This window comes from Myodes glareolus, chromosome 23 (assembly GCF_982192425.1).
Source record: "Myodes glareolus chromosome 23, mMyoGla1.1, whole genome shotgun sequence".
Taxonomy (NCBI): Eukaryota; Metazoa; Chordata; class Mammalia; order Rodentia; family Cricetidae; genus Myodes; species Myodes glareolus.
The window spans coordinates 27,663,588-27,684,718 of record NC_142048.1 but is presented as its reverse complement, the minus strand read 5'-3'; the positions used below and the strand labels follow the sequence as shown (position 1 = coordinate 27,684,718).

The 21,131-nt window shown below is 47.1% G+C and overlaps 1 protein-coding gene across 8 annotated transcripts in view; it reads left to right on the top strand.

Annotated features, from left to right (window-relative positions):
* Positions 1-5,818, top strand: part of Acsl1 (acyl-CoA synthetase long chain family member 1) — a 69,730-nt gene extending 63,912 nt beyond the window's left edge. For all 8 annotated transcript variants that reach the window (XM_087901017.1, XM_048455600.3, XM_048455602.3 and 5 more), the window contains exons 18-21: positions 842-985; positions 3,330-3,431; positions 3,532-3,603; positions 4,171-5,818. In XM_087901017.1, coding sequence (XP_087757143.1) covers positions 842-985; positions 3,330-3,431; positions 3,532-3,603; positions 4,171-4,311 — 459 coding nt within the window. In that variant the 3' untranslated portion in view covers positions 4,312-5,818. The remainder of the gene's footprint in view (positions 1-841; positions 986-3,329; positions 3,432-3,531; positions 3,604-4,170) is intronic.
* Positions 5,819-21,131: the final 15,313 nt, after the last annotated feature.

Sequence of the window (21,131 nt, the reverse complement as noted above, 5' to 3'; positions counted from 1 at the left end):
ATCTTGGCCATTCTTACAGGTGTAAGATGGAATCAGTTGTTTTGATTTGCATTTCTCTGATGACTAAGGATGTTGAGCATTTTTATTGGATTATTTGTTCTTTTGGTGACAAATTTCTTGAATTCTTTGTATATTTTGGAGATCAGACCTCTGTCTGATGTGGAGTTGGTGAAGATCTTTTCCCATTCTGTAGGCTGTTGTTTTATCTTGTTGACCGTGTCCTTTGCTGAGAAGCTTCTCAGTTACAGGGGGTCCCATTTAGTAATTGTTTCTCTCAGTGTCTGTGCTACTGGGATTATATTTAGAATACTTGATTAAAATCTTGATTTTTCACTGCAGCACAATACTTTTTGGCTGCCTAAAATCAGTTGATTACTGCCTCCCATTTTGACATCCAAAATTTAAAAAAAAAATGGGTTTTTACATCAAATCTGTACTTGATTTTGGGTGCTGACTAGCATTTCCACAGGTTTGTATGTGTTGGGACTGACCCATCCTAAAATACTGAAGCATCTGCCTTCCTCTAAAGCATGGTAATGGCTGTGGAAATTTGACCCTTGACTGCAGAGTACTGTGGGAGGGTCAGGCTATGTCCTGGCTGTCAGGGAACACAGCCCATTTGGTGAGCAGGATACGTGTGTCCCCACTTCAGAAAGGGGGGCCAAATGAAGCAGCATGGTTAAGTCTGTGCTAAGTGGAGAAGCTGAGATCACATGGGCTCTCGGATTTCTCGCCACATGGCTAAATGGTTCTAGGCAATCTCAAATAGCCTGTACTGTGACTGATGGTGGGGAACCAGCCGTAACTCACCCACCATCCCATCTTCCTCTCTGATACACAGAATGGCACCTTGAAGATTATCGACAGGAAAAAGCACATATTTAAACTAGCCCAGGGAGAGTACATAGCCCCAGAAAAGATTGAAAATATCTACCTGCGCAGCGAAGCCGTGGCCCAGGTGTTTGTGCATGGAGAAAGCTTGCAGGTAGGTTCTCTCTAAGTTAGAGCCATCGCTAAGCACCCCGAGTGCCGTGGACTATAGGGACTTGAAAAGTAGCTGTTAGCCATGCACCGTGGGACGCAGCCACAATACCAGTATTTGGCAGTGTGAGGGATCAACTTGGAGGCCAACCCGGGCTACTACTTATAGGTACCTGTTTCAAAAACATCAAAGTAAAAAGGTGAATGACAGTTTGAGTCAGTGTCCACTGACCTTCCTATATGGTGGGCTTCTCTATCACCAACTCAGTGTTGGGTTTTACTCCATTGGCCTTTCCTATCCCCAAAAGTTTTTTTCTCTTCAGTTTCTGAATTTTAACACTGTTTAATTGCTCTGGCATATCAATAGTAGTTGGATAAAGATACTAGGGGCTTGATAGTATGTTTCTAATTTAATTATGAATGGAGATATTAATGCTTATGGAATGTAACAGTTTTGCATTTTTAAAGGTTATTTTATGTGGTCTGTATGAGTGTGTGTCTATCTGCACACCTAGTGCCTGTGGAGGTCAGAAGGCATTGGATTCCCTGACACTGGAGTTTTGGGTTGTTGTGAGCCCAGCCTGGGGCCTCTGCAGGAGCAACAAGTGCTCTTAGCTGCTAAGTCATTTTTCCCGGCCCCAAATTGTACATTTTTGTTTTGAGACAGGGTTTCTCTTTGTCACCCTGGCTGTCCTGGAACTCGCTCTGTAGACAGACTCAAACTTTCAGCAACCTTCCTGCCTCAGCCTCCTGAGTGCTGTGAGTAAAGGTATATACAACCACACCTGGCACATTTTACTTTTTTTTTCTGTTTGTCTTTTACTGAAAATAGGTTTTTTTCAGTGAAGAAAAAAAAAACAAGTAAAAACAAACCAAAAATTGGGCGTGGTGGTGGATGCCTTTAATCCTGCACTTGGGAGGCAGAGGCAGGCAGATCTTTGAGGCTAACCTGCTCTAGAGAATGAGTTCCAGGACAGCCAGAGCCACACAGAGAAACTCTGTTTTAATCAAACAACAACAGAGACACAATAAAAAGATTTTTTTTTCATGTAATAGGTCTGATTACTGTCCGCCCCCCAACTCCCCTAGAGCCTCCCATCTAAATCCATCCTTCTTCTCCTTAGTTAGAAAACACACAGTCGTCTAAAAACCAGTAATAACATAAGACAAACTGGAATAGGATAAAACAAATAAGAAAAAAAAAAAAGACGCAGAAAAGATTTTTAAAAAGTTCCGACAAGCATTATTATTAAGCAAAGATCCTGTAAAACTGTCTCTGAGTTTGTATGTTGACCATCAACTGCTGCCCATGGGGCCTACTGGGTTAGTAAACGCGGTGAGACTCCCTTGAGAGTTTTTATCAGTTGGAGATAGCTTCTGGGTTCGGGGTGATAGAGGCAGGCGTCCACTTTCTCTCTCAGTGCCGGGACCCTGTCTGGTTTGGACTCGTGCAGGCCCTGTGCATGTCACCACGGTCTCTAAGTTCATATGTGTGATGGCCTGATGTGTCTAGAAGGCCTTGTTTCCTGGGTGTCTCCATCCCATCTGACTCTGCCTTCTCTTCTGAAGGATTCGCTGGACCCCAAGGGAAGGGATGTGATGGAGACCTTCCATTTAGGGCTGAGAATTCCAGTCTCTGAACGCTGTGCAGATGTGGGTCTCACTGTTCTTCTCCGATGATGGCTGGTCAAGGCAGTGATCTCTGAGAGTAGCAGAATGTCTCTAGAGGCATTTTATTGTTACATTCTTTAATAGACTGGTGATATTTGAACCTAAGACCAGATAGGCCAGGGACCCAGGGAAAGTTTTACATTTTTAAACTTACTACTAAGCTAGGCTTATTTATGATATTGTAAATATTTTTTGAGAAAATTAGGTTTAAGGTTAAGAATATTCACTGTTGAAAATCAAAATTAATATTCTAATTACATGTACAATTTCCAGAAGTATACACAGCCATGCATGGAGATACACACTTGTAGTCCTAGCATTTGAGAGGCAGAGATGAGAAAATCAGTAGTGTAAGGCCAGTCTCAGCCATGTAGCCAATTCAAGGCTAGCCTGGGCTACATGAGACCCTGCTCTCAAAATTAAAAAAAAAAAGACAAGTTAAAAAAGTTTGTATCAAAGTAAATAAAAACTGCCTTGTTAGATTTTGATTACCAGTGGCAGGTGGTATCTGTAATTCTCTACTTCAGGGCTGGTAGTTCCTCACCTGGGCTCAAGGAGCCCTGGGAGGGCGCATGTCAGGAATACATTCTGAGCGACAACCCATAATATTACCAGATATTCCCATGGGCCTGCAATATAGAAAAATCAACCGGTAATGACTTGCGTGTGTGTCGTAGGCATTTCTCATCGCTGTTGTGGTACCGGATGCCGAGAACCTGGGTTCCTGGGCCTCCAAGAGGGGATTTCAAGGCTCCTTTGAAGAGCTGTGCAGACAGAAGGTGAGACTCGGCAGTGTTCCGGCCGTCTTCTGCCTCTCCACTCTGTTCTCCGCACCTCTAGGGATGAGAGAAAATAATCTGGTTTTCCTTACATTGTTAGGATGTCCAGAAGGCTATCCTGGAAGACATGGTGAAACTCGGGAAGGAAGCTGGTCTGAAGCCGTTTGAGCAGGTGTGACGCTGATCCAAGGGCAAATGCGGTGTAGAACAGAACCTGACTTGAAGACGTTTAGTGAGCAGATTTTAGAGGCTGAAGAGCAGACCCAAGGAAATACTAGGAATAGTTTGATGCAGAAAGATTTTCTTCTTGAACATTTGTGTGTGCGTGTGTGCCCGTTCACGCATGTGTACACATGTGCACACAGGTACAGGTGCTGAAGAGGTCAGAGGTGTCAGATTCTGAAGCTGACATTATAGGCAGTCACGAGCCGTCCAACTCAGGTTCTGAGAATTGAACCTGGGTCCTCTGGAAGAGCAGGAAGTGCTCTTAAGTGATGAGCCATCTCTGCAGCACCAGCACTCAGTCTGTGACTGCGTACGTCCCTGAGGTTAACCCACGCTTCTGCATTCTGTCTCATGGGACCCCTGTCCGCCCTTGAGAACGCACAGTGAAATGAGAGGGTAGACTGGGTGCCTTACAGGTCTCCATAGTCATTGAGAACTTCATTTCTGATGAGACTTCTTAGGCTACTTCTGTGTGTCTGTCTTCTCCCCTCGTAACAGCCTTGTTTCTTTGCAGGTCAAAGGCATTGCTATCCACACGGAATTATTTTCTATTGACAATGGCCTTCTGACTCCAACGTTGAAGGCGAAAAGGCCAGAGCTACGGAACTATTTCAGGTCACAGATAGATGAACTGTATTCCACCATCAAGATTTAATGTGAAAACAACGACTTGGAAGAAACGGCACACCTCCTCAACCCTCCTTGTACCGATGGCCTTCGCATCGGCAACTTCGCCTGCAGCAAGTGTAGGGAAGGAAATGGCCACGGTGGACTTGTCCGCGGGGTCTTACCATAGGGATGTTAGAGGGCACGGAACACTGCCTTACCGTCACGTGTGTTGCAGCCCATGACCCTGGGGATACACGATTTCCAAAACGAGCCTTAAATATTGTAAAGGGGAACCCATAAAAGTGCTAAGTTATTTAAAGTTTCCTCAGCCGCTAAGGTGGGTGTTAAAACTTCTGTCTCCTGTCTTTCTCACCGAGGGGTTAGGACTTTGCTCTCTCTGATGTGTCTGCCACTTGCTGCCCATGCTGCAGCTGTCTGCTGCTCTCAAGAGTACAGTGCACTGGAGGAAAGCTGTCCCTTCGTGAGTACGAACAAGTGTCCAGGCTGAAGCAAGTCGCCGTGGACCACAGATTTCTCTTTTTAAATCCCTTCCCCCTCCACTCCTCCACCTCATACACAATACACTCACACAACCCTTCTTATTTGTAAGGGTTCCAAATGGTCCCTGCTGTGCCTGCTGGGACACAAGGTTCCCAGGAAACTAAAAGACCAGTCGTCCTCAGAACAATGCTGGCGCCCAGTCTCAAGAAAAAAAAAAAAAAGAAAACATGGCGTCTCCTGCGAGCCAGCAGCTTCCCACACACACAGCAGGATGCCCGCGGATTCTTCTCCAGTTCTGACCCCCCATGCCCTTCCCGGGGCTTGTGAGAACTCCTGCCTTAGACTGCAGTGAAGATGGTCTGTCAGAGAACGACCTGGATTGGCCGCGCTCAGCTGCGATGCACCGCTGCTGTCCACTGGCTCCTCGTGGAACCACCTCACACCCAAACCTGGTTTTCCTAGCCAGTGATGATGTGGGGATCAACTTGCTGTTTTTCCTCCCAGTTAAACTCAGGCAAAGCGTGTCTTCAAAACTATTAAGGGAGTTGGTAAATATGGGTACTTATTAGAATGGACAGTAGTGAGTAAATATGAAACTACCTGATTGCTGTGAGATGCATTTGAACAAGGCAAAATTCTGGTATGTAGAAATCTGGGGGAAATCCTGGGATTAACTTCTCAAGGGATTTTTTTTTTTTTTGCAAAGTTAATTTGGGAAATTAGCAGCATTTCACTTTACTGCGAGTCTTTGCCACATGTGACCTGGTCATGCTGTCATTTCTACCTTTGAGGCCACCCTTGTTGGCTGTGTGACAGTGCGTGTGTTACTGAACCACAACTGGGTTTGCACTAAAGAACCGTCATTGTAATAACACTATTTGGTAGCCTAACTTCATACTTGTATTCTTAGCTGCACAAGAAGTCAATAATTTTCACAACGGGGTTTTGAATGTTTGCTTTCAGTGTTGGCGATTTCTATGTTTTATAAACCAAAACAGAATTTCCAAAAACAATGAAGGAAACCAAAATAAATATTTCTGCATTTCGAGCGAGTGGAGAGTGTCTTATGAGTGCAGTGTAACGTTCGGGACAGCCCGCCCGTGGTGTGCATCTTGAGTAAGGGTGACCCTCCTCGGACCCCTCCCATCGCTTCCTTCCCATCCCTGGTCTCCTCCAGCTCAGTCATTCTATGACACTTAAACTGCCCCCTACCCCTCTCCCAGTGTGGCCACTGTCCTCACATGCCGTGGGAGGAACATCAAGGTAGAGCATCTGGACTAAAAATGATAAGGGTCCCCCGCCTTAGGAGCGGCTTTGCTCCAGAGCAACAGTGTCAAGAGACATTAGCAGCTGTTGCTCTGCGGTGATGGGTTTGATTCCACTGCATCGGAGTAATTCTCTTCCTATACGACTGGTGGAGAGGTGTCCTGTTTACAGCTACCTTTTGCTTTCCCTTTCGTGGCCTGCTCTGTGTTAACAGGTGTTAGTAACTCCCAATTTCTTTCAAGTCTGTTGTGTTTAATTCCACTGTCACCATTGTTATCACACCAGCTTCTTCAAGTTTGTGTTTGTCTTTATGTATGTGTGTTGGGGGGGGGGGGGTTGCTTTTAGGAGGGGAGGAAGGAAAGAGAGAACCAGAGCGTAAGAATGCATGTCTTATGGAGTTTGAACCCAGGGCCTGATATATGCTAGGAAAGTTCTTTGTCATTGAGCTTAGAACTCACTGTGCAGCCAATGATTAACATGAACTCCTGTTTCAGCCTCCTGAGTAGCTGGGATCACAGGCCTGTGTTAGTAATCTGTTGTGGTTAGTGTTTTATGTCTGAATATCTGGCACAGCTTGTTTTGTTCTATGTTCTGTTGCTGTAACACAGTATCAGAGGCAGGTAATTTGTAAAACGTAAAGGTTATTTAGCTCAGTTCTAGAGGCTGAGAAGCCTGACAGCATAGCCGCCACCATCTTAACTTAATATTTAAGTGTACCAGTGTGGGTTTAAAGATACTCACATTCATGGACCCATCTGATTAGATGCCATCTGGCTGATAGGGGCTCTCTGCAGAGTCCCATGGTGGTACAGGTTATCACATGGCAAAGGGGCCTATGAGGGACGGCCAGGCTTTTATTAAATTATTTTATTGTTTCATGGGTATGAGTGTTTTGGCCTACATATATCACATGAATACAGTGTTTGAGGAGGCCAGAATGGGGTGCTGGGTCCCCTGGAATTAAAGCTATAGGCTGTTGTTAGCTACCACCATTGTGTGAATAACGTAATTGAACTCTGGCCCTCCTAACCATGGAGTAATCTCTCCAGCCCCCAGCTTGTTTTTCTGAGAGAGCTACCTGTGAAAACAAACCAGTAACTCCTTTGGTGACCCTTTACTATGCAAGTCGGTTAACCTGTTAGTGACAACAGAGCCAGTCACGTCTCCTGATTAGTGAATTCATGGCTCCTAGTCCAGATTGCCTTTCTTGTTTTGCCTTCATCTTGTTCTCTTGCCCAGACGGAAGAATAAAGTCTTGAGAGCAGGCATTACTTTTCTCCCAGCACCAAACCTGGGACTTAGAAACTCGTGAGTGTTCACTAAATAGGTCTTAGCATTCAGAGCACGGATGTTGTGGCGAGGTGACCGAGCAAGTTGTTGGGTTTGTCCTGGGGAAGTGCTCAGACATGCCTCCTCTTAACCCGTTTGAAACGCCCAGCTCCGAGAGGCCTTGTGTTCACATTCCTACTGTGTGTCTCTGTCTTCATTCCTACAGAAATGTTCATCCTGCAGAGTACAAACTTTGTGTGTGTTTGTCAATAGCTCTCATGCTTCCTTTCACCTCAGCCCCTGGCCGCCACCCTCCTGCTTCCTCTCTGTGAACCTGACTATAACCCTTAAGTGGTAGCAGGTGACAATGGTCCTTTCATGGTTGTCTTACTCCATTTACTGTGTGCCTTCCTTAGGGTTTCTGTTGCTGGGAAGAGGCACCATGACCACAGAAACTCTCATAAAGGAAAACAGTTAATTGAGGTGGCTTTCAGTTCAGAGGTTCAGTCCATTGTCACGGTGGGACGTGGCAGCATGCAGGCAGACATGGTGCTGCCGAAGGAGCTGAGGATTCTTTATCTTGACCCAAAGGCAAGAGGAGATGGACTGAGTGTCACACTGAGGGAAGCCTGAGCAAGGCGACCTCTGGAGACCTTGAGTCCCTGCTTTCAACATTTCTCTGTGTATGCTTGGAAGTGGAACTGCTGGTCTGAATGATAATTCCATGTGTATACGTTGTTTTGAATTTTTCTACGGGGAGTGTCATTTGTTTTTTATAATAGTCTGAGTGACTGTGGTTTGGGTTTGTATTTCCTAGGTAGCCATTGATGCGGAGCATCTCTGCTCCAAGGACATTTCTATATCCTCTCTGGAGAAGCTGTCAATGAAAGCCCTCTGTCCCTTTAAAAAAAAAATATGAGTTTATGAAGCTGGAGAGGAATGCTGGAGTTAAAAGCACTCGCTGCTCTTGTAGAGGACTCCAATTCAGTACCCAGCACATGGTATTTCACAACTGTCTGTAACTCTACTTTTGGGGAATCTAATTTCACCTTCTGGCCTCTGCAGACACCGGACACACATGTAGTATGCACACATTCAGCCAGACAAACACTCATTGCATAGACTAAAAACCAGTATCTAAAACAGTTTTTAGAAATTGGTTTCTTTGGGATTTTGTTATTGTGCTATGGGAGCTCTTTATATATTCAGGCTATCAATCCCTGAGCATCACTTTTGATTCATCTAAGGTGTGCTGTTGAGGGTGGGCACTGGCACAGCAGCACTGGCTCTACGATGGTCTTTCTTCCCACAAAGCCTGCACCAAAGAAGCCCACTGGGCTCTGTCTCTCACCTCTCTAGAAAGACAAGCGCCTTCAGGGTGTCTCTGCCTAACCATAAGGCAGTTCTTTCTTCCCTCCAGGCTCACTGCATATTAAGCATCTTAGCAACTGCCAGGACAGCTGCTCTTGTAATAGACACTGAGCCAGGGACCAGGAGCCAGAAACTGAAGCGCATTTCACTGCAGGGAAGGCCAGTCCAGCAGGCAACCCTGCTGGAAGCTCAAGCCAACCCCTCCCTCCAGGCCAGTAAGGACACTCCCTCACTCCCTCGCTTAATCTCTAAACCCCCAAAGGCAGTCTGTTCTTCAGGATAGCTGGCATTTAGTAAATATTTTGGCTTGCTCTCTGCCTTGAGCTCTGCGCAGACTAGTGATGTAGGAAGTATACGGAGTGTATTAGACTGTAGGGTGTGCTTTCCACAAGCCACATTAGCTCATCTTCTTAGCCAGTTTCTGCTTTTATCCCCAGGTTACAGATGCAACTAAAGCGAAGCTAGATTGCTGCTGCTGCTGCTGCTGCCGTTGCTGTTGTTGCTGCTGCTGCTGCTGCTGGTGGTGGTGGTGGTGGTGGTGGTGGGGTGTGTGTGTGTGTGTGTGTGTGTGTGTGTGTGTGTGTGTGTGTGTGTTTCAGTAACGAACTTCAGGAGGAGCAAGTACTGCCAGATAGCAGGTGCTGTACCTCTGAGCTTTAGTCGCAGTGGCCCTGGGTTCTAGATAGTGGATTTTCTGCATCAAACATCAGCTAATGCCGCTTGAGTTTCTGTTTTTATGACGTCAAAAGACACGCACGATTTTGGCCACCCCCAATCCATCAGGAGCCAACAGCTTGATGGAAGCCGGCATCGTACGTGAGGGGGGGAAATGAGGCATTAAGCTGGGTTACAGATGTGCTGTGACTGTTTCCATGTCTCAGAACCCCTGGGAATCACCAGCCGTGAGGGTGGCAATAACCACACCTTTTGGGAACCTGCTGTGGCCATGCCTACATGGTGTTCTTGGTGTTCTTATTTAATTTCCTTTAAGCCCTATTACGCGGGCAAGCAACTTGTAACTGCCTGTCTGCCATCACCAAGCTCTGGACTTGCTCTGTTCCGCAGCGCTGCAGTCCTCCTGCCAACAAGATCCTTCCACGGAGGTGCTTCAGGGAGGCAGGGGCAGGCCGTAGGCAAGGGAGCAAAGGAGAAGTTCCGATGTGCTAGGCTTTAGGCAAAAACGGGTATATTGATTTGCCCGCTCAAGTGTCGGTTTCACAGCGATTCTCCGCCCTCCTGATGCTGCGACCCCTGAATACAGTTCCTCACATTGTGATGACCCCCCCAACCATAGCAATCTTTTGTGGCTCCTTCATAACTTAATCTGCTACTGTTAAGAATCATGTCAATATCTGTTTTCTGATGGTCCTCAGTGAACCTGCGAAAGGGTCATTTGAGCCCCACCCCCCACACACACACAAGGGTCATGACCCACAGGTTGAAAACCACTTCATTATCAGGAGAGGTCTGTGTGGGGAGGTGGCGCTGGAGGTGATAACCCTGGTGAACAGGAAACAGCTTCCCCTAGTCTGGAAAGGTTTTCAAATAGAAGAAACAGTGAGTGTGAAGGCCCTGATTGGTTGAAGGAAGCAGAAGGGAGTGGGTGTGGCCTGAGCACCCAGGTAAACTAGAGAAAGCGGAAGAGATGGCCTGAGTTGACAGTCGCGAAAGGGCTCTTGATCACACTCTGGGTTCAGGAGGAAACCGCCATGTCCCCTGAATTATCCCTCTGGGGCACAGCTGGTTACTCTGGAAACTGCTGCACAGGGATGAAAACAGAATGCTGAGGACCAGATAAGAACCACAGAGTCTGGGCCTGGTGATGCACACCTTTAATCCCAACACTGGGGGAGAGGGGAGCATAGGCAGGCAGATCTCTGTGGGTTCAAGGCCAGCCTGGTCTACAGAGTGAGTTCTAGGACAGCCAGAGGAGCACAGAGAGAACCTGTCTCAAAAATAAATAAATAAATATCACCGCAGAGCCTCAGGTGGCATCTTGAACAAGCTAGTGCCAGTGACGGGAGAATATTTGGGTAATCCGAGCAGAGTTTAGGTGTGCTCAGAGTGGCTAGATGATAGAGCCCATTTCCTGAGTTGTAGAGGACTCAGAGCCATGTAGGTCTAGAGAGGGAACTTTGGGCCTTGATTTGAAGAACTCTTCTCACTTGAGGATCCTATGGAGCAGTAGATGAGCCTGTGGCCAGCTGTGGAGCTGGCAGCCACAGCTGAAGCAGGGAGTTAGAACTGTGAATAACCCCAGGGAACCTGCAGAGGATGGATACTCAGAAAATAGGGAAGGGTCTTCAACTGCACTGCTGAAAGGCCGAACAAGTTAGGGACACAGGAAAAACGGCAGCGGCTCTGGACATCACTTGCTGGGGAACGGGGAGGACAGAGCCCTTGGGGGGTGGGTTAAGGCACAATCTCAGGGCAGAATAATAGGTGTCTTTACTATGAGGGACACCAGATAAACAGGTGGTACCTGAGCAGAGCCACGCAGGCGAGAGAACCCATTCTGCCTGTGAGTAGTAGCTGGCCCTCAGTGGGGAGTTCCTAGATGCTAATGGCAGGCATGAGAGTTACCCAAGAAAGAGAAGAAAACAAAGCTTTCAGGAGGGGCATCGGCTTATCCGGCCGGAAGAACGGACTACAACCCAAGTCAAGCAGAGGGAAGAGCCGATATTAAAGCCTCATCTGCCACAGGTGAGGCTTGGCAAGACACGCGTTACACATGGCAGCTGCGTGGTGACGGAGTAGGAAGGTCGGGGTGCGTCTGAGTGCCTCTATTTATTAGCTACACATAAATACCAATTATGCATGAGAAAGTAAGAGTGGGAGAGATTGGCTAATCAGTCCAGGGTGGAGCTGCCCAGCGAGAGGCCTCTCTGTGCCTGTCTCACCTGTTTGCTGTCCCTGTCTAGAGTGTGAGGCCCACAGCCTGATGGCTTGGTCACAGCTCAGCGTTTTTCTGAATTAGTGGATCTTAGGAGAGAATGAACTTCCTGTCGCTACACCTGCTTTCAGTTTTGCGAGCGGTGCCATCAGCTGCAGGAACATAAATGTCATTGATTCTGGAATTTCACTTTTGGTCCTTCATGCGCCCTTCTGGCTGCTGGTCCCTTTCACAGCGGAATAAGTGGAGCTCACCAGCCTGTCCCCTGGAAGAGCAGAACGGGGAGAAGAGACGTTCCCTGAGCCTCTTGACTGGTGAAGGCTACAAGTCTGACCTGTCTGGGGCTGGAGCATCCCTCCCATTATTCAGTCGGCAGCCCCCTCCTCCTTTTTTATGGAGCTAGACCTCAGTTGTGGGTCTGACTGCAGGGGTCTGCTCTTTAGGTCTCAGTGCAGAAGCAGTTCCTCCATTGTGGTCTCCTGGTCGTCACAGGATAGAAACCTGGGCTCCAAGTTAGCATGCACCCTGCAGAGTGGGAGATCCTAAAAGGTCACCTGCCGTCTTCCCCAACCTGCTTGAGCTACCCGTTGACCACTGTGTCCCAGACTTAGTGCCAAAATTCACACTGATTCCCATGACAAAAATTGTGAAATTGGTTTGGCATATTAACTTTCCATATATTTGGGCTAAAAAGCAATCTAAATTATTAACCCCTGCTTTGATTCATAACCCTTTGAGTCCTTGACTTGCTCATAAAGGGATGTGTGTGTGTGTGTATGTGTGTGTGTGTGTGTTCGTACATGTGTGTCACTTGTATGCCCATGCATGGAGAGGCCAGAGGTCAAACTCAGGTGGTATTCCTCAGAATCCATCCACCTTGAGACAGGGTCTCTCACTGAGCAGACTAGAATAGCTGACCAGCATGTCTGGGAGATCTACCTGTCTTTCCCAGCCCAGATCCTTGGGGCCACAAAAGTGCTGAGATTATAAGCACAGCACATGCCACATGCTACATGCTGGCTTCTGATGCAGATACTGGCAAGTGAACTCACATTCGAGTTCCCACGCTCGTTCAGCAATCATTTTACCAACTGAGTGGTCTCTCCCGGCCCCTCAGAGAAGCCTTGGCCTTTGCATTTTGTTTCTACATCATGTTCTTGAGTTTTGGCCAAAAGTAAAACCCTTCCCCCAATATATTTTGCATAGAAAAAAATTTTTGAGACAGGGTTTCTCTGTGTAGCCTTTGGCTGTCCTGGAACTCTCTCTGTAGACCAGGCTGACCTGACTCCCAGAGCTCTGCCTGCCTCTGCCTCCCGAGTGCTGAGGTAAAAGGAAAACACCACTGTCTGACTTGCATAGAAGTTCTTGGCAGCTCTTTTGTGTTGATGTTTTGAACAGGAGGAGGGAAATAGTTCTGACGGCCAAATTTGACAGATCAGAATCATCCTTGCTCAATCCCACAAGGCTGCTGGGGTTCCAGAGAACGCTGGCAGGCTTCCGGCTTGACATGTAGGTTATGCAAAAGGGAGAGAGGAGGGAGAGGGCTGGGAGTAACCCTGGCAGCGGTGCCCTGCCGCAGGGGTGGGTGGGCACTCTGCACAGGTAACGTGTGAGGTGTAGACAAATCTAGTTTGCCAACATTCTGCATTAGGCAGTCTATGCTGACCCAGAAGGACTCTCACTTGGGGATCTCTTGTGTTCCCATAGCCACTGACACTGCTCCCCAACAGTTCTTTGGCCCTAGAAAGTCTTCCCAATAAAGAAGCCATGCCTTTGGCAAAAATTCAGGCCCACCTCCTACCAGGTCCTAGCGATATAGTCTCTATTATCTACAAATCTGGTTGCTTCTCTCTGCCTTTACGCCCTCTGTCCAAGAAGGATAGAAGCCCCCTTTTGCCAAGACAATTACGCCAACCTTAGTGACCCACCTGTCCCTGCAAAGGGCCTGTGCTGACCCACTCTGTACCAAGAATAGTTAGTGTGATGTGGTTTCCCTGTTTAATCTCTCGGAATCCTGTTGTACTGCACTCTGAACTGCCTAACGTCCTCAGAGTGGGGCATTTCAGACTGTGCAGTACATCGTACCACGGGTCAGCCTTGAAGACTCTGGTGCATGAGGCCCGGAGTCGGGCCAACAGTTCTGCACATCTGTGGACATCAGCTAATAACGTTGCTGGTCTCTGTCCTACACTTGGGGAGTAAGGAAATCGGGGACACTTATTTCTCTCTAGCCTTGTCTTTTGCCACCTCGTCAGCGCTGTCCTAACCACGCTGAATGTACTTCAGGTCCCCAAATGCATCAGACTTTTGTTTCCTGCACACCCTTTGGACAAGCCATGCTGTCCCTCCGGCCGAGGGGGCACCTGCTTCATTAGTTCAGTGGGACTGCAGGTGTCACCTCCTCCAGGAAAGCTGCACTTTTCCAAGCTCAGAGAAAGTGATGCTTGTTGCCTAGTGACGAGGAAGGACCCTGCCATCTTCATTTATACCAAGCACCAAGGTTGTGAGGGCTGGCTAAGCGGGTTTAGCACAGCAGTAGAAGAAGCCACGCGCTATAGAAGATTTCACAAAGAGGATGCCGTGTCAACCAGGAAACCATCTGGGGGATTCTTTCTGTTGATGGGACCTTCGGCAATCCGGCTATTTCCATTTCTCAGCGAGTAGAAAGGGCTGGGTTGTTGTTTGCTTGGTTTGTGTTTGAGACAGGATCTCACAAGGTAGTTCTGGACGAGCCAGAACTCACTGAGATCTGCCTGCCTCTGCCTTCCTAGTGTTGGCTTCACCAGGCCAGGCTGCAGAAAGAGCTACTGAGGGCAGTTGACGGCAACCATTGAATCAGGGCGGGCTTTGCAACTGTGCGTGTTCTCAGACCAATCAAAAGTCATGTCCAAATAAGCAAAGTTATTGAAAAGGGTGAACTATTTTGCTTCCCACTAAGTTTTGTCTTGAAGTGCTGGGCCTGACACAAGCTAGGCAAGGACCTTCTTGGTGAGCTACAGCCCCAGTCCAGAGATTCCGGCCAGGGTTTGCGGAAGCACTATGGAGACCACGCTACTGTGGAGATTTTCTTTTTATTCTTATTTTTCTTTGCTTTCCTCTCTTTCATTTTCTATTTTCTTCTTTTCTCTACTTCATTTTCTACTTTCTTCTCTCCCCCCCCCCACCCTCCCGGGGCCCTCTCTCTCTTACTCTCTTACTTCCTTGATTCTTTTTATACCCCCTTGGATTATAATAAAAAGGTCCCAAGTTAGTGAGTAGGTTATTCTGAGGCTAAAGAAACCCTGGATTTGGGTGGCGTTGCTCCTGCCAGGGTTTCATCGGCAGTACCTCCCATCCCTTCAGGGTGCTGGGAATGGAATTTGAAACACGTGAGAATGCAAACTCATGAGGTGCTGGTCTGACTAATTTAGCCATGTGGGCTGGCCCAGTGCCAGTTAGGTCTGGAAAAAGTAGACCAATATTAGTTACACAGCAAGCAAGATTAGTCTTCCGGCGAGAGAGCCAAGGGGCCGTTGGAAAGCATGTGATAGAGAAGGAATCTAGCGGCCCGGCTCTCGGGTGTAATGGAAAAAAAAAAATCTTTCTGCCCTCTAATTTTAAAAAACACAAATGTTACCGCTTCCTTTCTGGGTCTCGCTGCCTCTTAAAGGGACCGACCACGGGCAAATGGCCCTCCCTCCCCGTTCCTCCTGGGGACTGCAATTTGTTTTGCCGTGTCACAGCTACAGCTGTGGATCTGTCTGTGGCAGATAACGACCTTTATTTATGAAATTGCAAATTTAGTGTCTGCACAACATTGAATAAGTGCCGCAGGACTGTAAACAGCAGCAGGAAATTTTGAGATTTTTCTCTTCCTTCCCATGGTATAAAACCAGACCCTGCACCTGGCGTGGTGGTCCCATGCCTGTAATCCCAGAACTTGGGCGGTAGAAACCAGAGGCATAGGACCTCACAGTCATCTTCAGGGACATGTGAGGCCAAGGCCAGCATGGGTTATATGAGACCCTATAAAGTGAAATGAAGTAATAAAATATATAACATAAGATGAAAGAAGGCAAGCCAGCCTGTTTTTAAAGGGATTGTAGCAGAAATGCATTTCACAGGCCGTGGAAGAATGGAATTCATGTAATGGGGAGAAACAAGCGAAGTACGATGCGCCCTTAATCACAAGCTGACATTTACGACTGAATCTGCTCAGGTCTCCACTTAAAGTTGACTGTCTCCGGTCCCTTTCTTCTTCTGCCCTCTGGTGGACACTGCTGAACAGAACATTCAGCAAATGTTCCCGAGAGAAAAAGCGGGTGAGGAGTGGTAAGCCATTGTATGGACCATCTCAGGTCCCTTACCTCACTTTCCTCATCGTCCTGGAGGGGGAAATGACAATAACCCCATTTAAACATCAGCTGCTGCGAATTTGGGAGATGGACCAACGTTTTCACTAAACTACTCCATAGGGAAGAAAAGTTGTCATAGGGAAGTAACCTCCACCCCACCGTGCTCAGTTTATCCCAAGCATTCGAGGGTTTTATGGGGCTTTGTTCCCTTTGTTGTTTGGCTTTTCTTTGCATTGGTTTTGATTCTTTGTTTGTTGCTGTTGTTTTCCTTTCTTCTTAATGATAAGGATCTTGTTCTATAGCTCCTCTGGGGACCTAGAACTCGCTATATAGATCGGGTTGACCTTGAACTCAAAGAGATCTGTCTGCCTCTGCCTCCTGAGTGCTGGGATTAAAGGCGTGCCCCACCATGCCTGGTTGGTTTTATTTTTGAGACACCCTGGCTATGTAGCTCAGGCGGGCATAAATCTTGAGATTCTCCTGCCTCAGTCTCTCCTTCATGAGAATGAACAAGCACGTACCGGGAGATGTTATTTATTCTCCTTTGTATTATACTAGCAATAGCTTTTCCTTCAATTTTCTAAACATGAAAATACTATATATAATTTAAATCCCCACAATCCATGTCCTGAAGTAACCTGTTCTCTGATGTCTTTAAGGCTTCACGGTCCTTGCTCCTATTGTTCTGTTAGGACCCAGCCATGACAAGCTCAATAGAGGCCTAAGTCTCAGTAGTTTACCCTAAGACAATACCTGGTTCCAAGAGAGACCACAAACTGAGACCACCCAGGCACCACCCAGGAACAGACCATCCAAAGGAAATTCCTAATGTCCCAACCATTGTAGATGGGATCACCTGCCAGCACACACCCATCGCTTTTCACCAAGACACCCCTAGACAAATGTCAGTCAATCAGGGGTCCTGAACCTTAGAAATCCCTCACCCCTACCTTTGCTATTATAAAAACTCAACCCCAACTGAGCTCGGGGCTCTCCAATCACTCCAATGTGTTGGACACATGGAGCGTTCGAGTTTGCAAACTTGGATAAGAATAAAGGCTCTTTGCTTTTACATACAGGACTCAGTCTTCTAGTTGGGTTTCGGGGGGGTGGTCTCTGTGATCTGGGCGTAACAGTTCCAGGTCAACCTGGAACGAGGGAGGGCCACTAGCCACCTCTGTTCTCTGTTCCCTTTCCACTCTTATCCCCTCCTCCCCCTTGAACATGAACTTTCATTCATTACCACCCTATGAGCTTCAGTGACTCAAGGCTGGTGAATTCAGTCAACATTTACAAAGGCAGACAAGGGAGCAAAGGACACAGCCCAACACAGCTGCCATCTTGAAATAGAAAACACTGCCCCTGGCCTCCCCCCAATACAGCCCACCGTTCTCTTCATGGGGTGTTTCTCACAGTTGGATGCTCCTTGGCTGGGAATGGAATTTGAATTTGGAAAATGGAATTTGAGTCTCTTGTCCACTGCCCCACCCCCTCCCTCTCCTGACCCTTCTGCTAATTGGCCAGCTGGTAGCACCCATGTTTCTGCTAATGTCTTAGGATGAGTGAGCTCTTTCATTCTTTTCTTCCCACCCCAAGCTCGACTGTAGTTTTACCTCCTGGGAAGCTCAGGCAGGCACCCTGGTTTCCATCCTCAATACAGACAGCCAGCAGAAGCTTTGAAATGGTGTTTCTAGGTCGAATTGCGATGCCTGCTGTCATGTATGATCAACAAGCGCTAACCAGGAGTCTGTGGTATCCGCTGGTCAGCTTTAATGGTGCCACTACTACCCCACACCTCTCCTAAGATCTCCTGCCCTCTGGTCTCCTCTCCCTCCACCCTAGAATTACTGCCCTCTGTGGATGTTGAAGAAAAGTTACACCAGAGAGTGGAACAAAGGTGAGGTCAAGTGTTCGGGCACTTAGATGGAATATTTGTGCTCCTGTGGTCATCTTGGAAGCAGTGGGCTTGAATTGTCTGTCTCATGTTATAGGAAGCTGCTTGTTTGTTTTCCTGGTCGCCCAGACCCCCCAAATAATCGTATTATTTAAATCACTGCTTGGCCAATCACTTAAGTGTATTGCTAGCCAGCTCTTACATCTAGTATTAACCCATTTCCACTATTTTATATTTTACCATGAGGCTTGTGACCTACCAGTAAGGTTCCAATGTATCTGTTTCTGGTGGCAGCTCCATAGCTTTTTCTAAACTCTGCCTTCCTTTTTCCAGCATTCATTTTAGTTTTCCCGTCTAGCTCTGTTCTGCCCTGCTCTGCTATAGACTCAAAGCAGTTTCTTTATTCACCAATGGTATTCACAGCATACAGAGGGGAATCCCACATCAGTCTCAGAGCATCTATTCCCCCTTTCATATCTAGCACCCCAGTTCCTGTGGGAATTTATATGATTCCGGGAGGTTAAGGAGTATATTGTCTTTCTCCAGTCATAAGAACTGGCTTTGAGTAGTGTGATTGTTAATGCTTCTGTCCATAAACACTATTTGGTTTTAACTAACATTTCTATTAGTATTCTGACTTGGCCTGGTGGCCCAAGCCCATAATCCCAGCTAGTCAGAAGGCTGAGGCAGGAGGATGTCAAGTTCAAGCCAGTCTGAGTACTTTAGTAAGACCAAGTCTCAAATTACAAGGAGGAAAGGGACTGGGCTGTAGTGCCATAGTAGAGTGCTTGCCTAGCCTGCAGGCAGGCCCTGTGAAAAAGCCTGAGCAACATAGACAGGAACATGTATGTCAGGCCCGAGGATTCTAGGCTTTCACACGGAAAGAATGGTGGACAAACCACCCTTCACTTTTTCCCCTTTAGGGTTATGAGGAAGATAAATCTCAACACAGCATGTTTGCCAGGTACAGGCGTGATTAAGACCCTTGCATCAAGGGCAGGCAGATCCATTGGCTTTTGATGGGACTGCTCCTAGTGTCTTCAGAGGTAAAATGGGGTTAAAGTGCCCACCACAGAGGGGCACGCAGAACATTCAATGAGCTGATAGAAACTGATCACTTAGAATAATGCCTGGGTCATACGAAATCCAGGTGGCGGCAGTGGTGGTGTGTGGTAGAACCCAGCATCAACTGCGTGGTGGTGGCACACGCCTTTAATCCCAGCACTTGGGAGACAGAGGCAGGCGGATCTCTGTGAGTTCGAGGGCAGCCTGGTTTACAAAGTGAGTTCCAGGATAGCCAAGGCTGTTACACAGAGAAACCCTGTCTTGGAAAACCAAAACCAAACCAAAACAAGCCAAAACAAAAAACCAGTGCTCCAGGGACCTCTCAAAGCTTTGGATCAAGCTGAGGAAGCAGTGGACAAGGATCCTAGCTCCAGACTTTTCAGTGACACAAACTCAGAAATTCCTTTCGTGATTTAAGCCTATTTGGGTTGGGTTCTGGTTGTTTCTACTGAAGGAGGGATCCCTTCCTGTTTTAACTGCTGAGTGATTTCTTTTTTCCAGGACTACAAAGCATAAAAGGCTTATCCACCCCCCCACCCCTCACCCCCACACCTCCCCCCCCACCCCGCAGAAAATGCAGCTGCCGCCTCTCTCCAATGTGTGCCAGTTTTCAGTGGTTCCAGGAAGCCCGTTTCTACCCATCCATGGGGAACTTCCTTCAGTACCCTCACAGCGGTTTATCCTTCTGCGGCAGTCACCCAGTGATTTCTGGGTAGCTGTGAACACACATTTCGCTGAAGAGGAAGCAGAAATGAACTATAAACAATGAGTAGACGATTTGCTTGAGGAAAATGCATATTATAAACACAGACACTTCATCTCAAAACTTTATCAACCGTGCGGAATCAAGGGGAGCGTAAACTGAACGGTCTACGGTTTACAAAGCCGCGTACAAAAACTGGCATCATGCAAAGCTGAGCATGTCTATAATCTCCTAAAGCAGTAGCTCTACTGATTCTGCCCTAGACACTCACAGACAAGCGCCCCGGAGACACAAGGTTGTATAGTGATGCACCATGGGGAATAGCAAAGGGCAAGAAAGTATTCCTAGCACAAGAGGATAACAATGACACAAACATTTACTAATGAATTCCAAAGGCAACGTGAGTGAACTAGCGCTCCATGCAGGTGTGCAGACTTTAAAATTACGGCTTTGGAAACGATACTTGAAACTCACCAAATGTTACTTATAATTATGTAATAATTATACATAGGAGCATAGTCAAGGCTGAAAAGCATTAAAATGCTTTACAAATAAAAAGGATTGTTATGGTTGGGAAGAAGAGTCTCAAAACTATTTAAGTTTTTATCTCCTAATTCAGCAATTAGGGTGCTTGTGTTTTATCTTTACAATATTATATTCCTTTGCATGCATATTTTTATTGTGATAAATATATTACATAAAATTGGACACTCCATTTTTTCATTCTAATCATTTTTTAAGTTTATGATTTGGTGGAATTAAATACATCCACCTTTTTGTGCAGCTATCTACCCCCTCCTCCCCATCTCTATACTTAGAGCCAACTGTGTTTTAAGTTAATCAAGAAATCATTGTCGGGTTGGAGAGATGGCTCAGACGTTTAGAACCTCTTACTGAAGACCCGGGGTTCGACTCTGAGTACACGCTTGGTGGCTCACAAACTGAACTCTAGTTTCAGGTGTCCTATGCTCTCTTCTGACCTCCACAGGAACCATTCACGTCACGTACATCTGTCTCCCTCCCTCCTTCCCTCCCACACACAAAACATTCATACACATAAATAAAAAAAAATCATTGCCAAGACAATTGTTTTGACTCAGTTTCCTTCTGAGTTTCGCCATTTTAGCTCTAAGGTCTTTGGTCCATTTAAGTTTTTTCCATTCTTTTGAACCACGAGTTTTCAAAAAAGAATCACGAGTATGGGATCAGAAGGGATCTTCCCTGTTTATAAAGGGAGGACCAATAACATGTCAAGTTCAACAGGTCACTGCTTGCAAGGAGCTAAAAGCAGAGTCTGCATTTCTCAATGCAAGGAGCTCGACAACCGTCCCTAAACAAGCAAATAAGCTTCCCGGAAGTCCAGGAGCGACTCGGGTCCACCAATACCCGCACCATCCGGGTCATGTCCCCGCCCACGGATTTCCGAAACCCTGGAGCGGGATTGGTGTAGGAGGGAGAGTCCGGTGGCAGCTCAGCGGTGCGCGTCGGAACTCCGCTCTGCCGCAGAGCTAAATCCATCCAGGTCCGAGTCTTCGTCATGCTCTCGCGCTAGAGGCCGGCTGGGCCCGC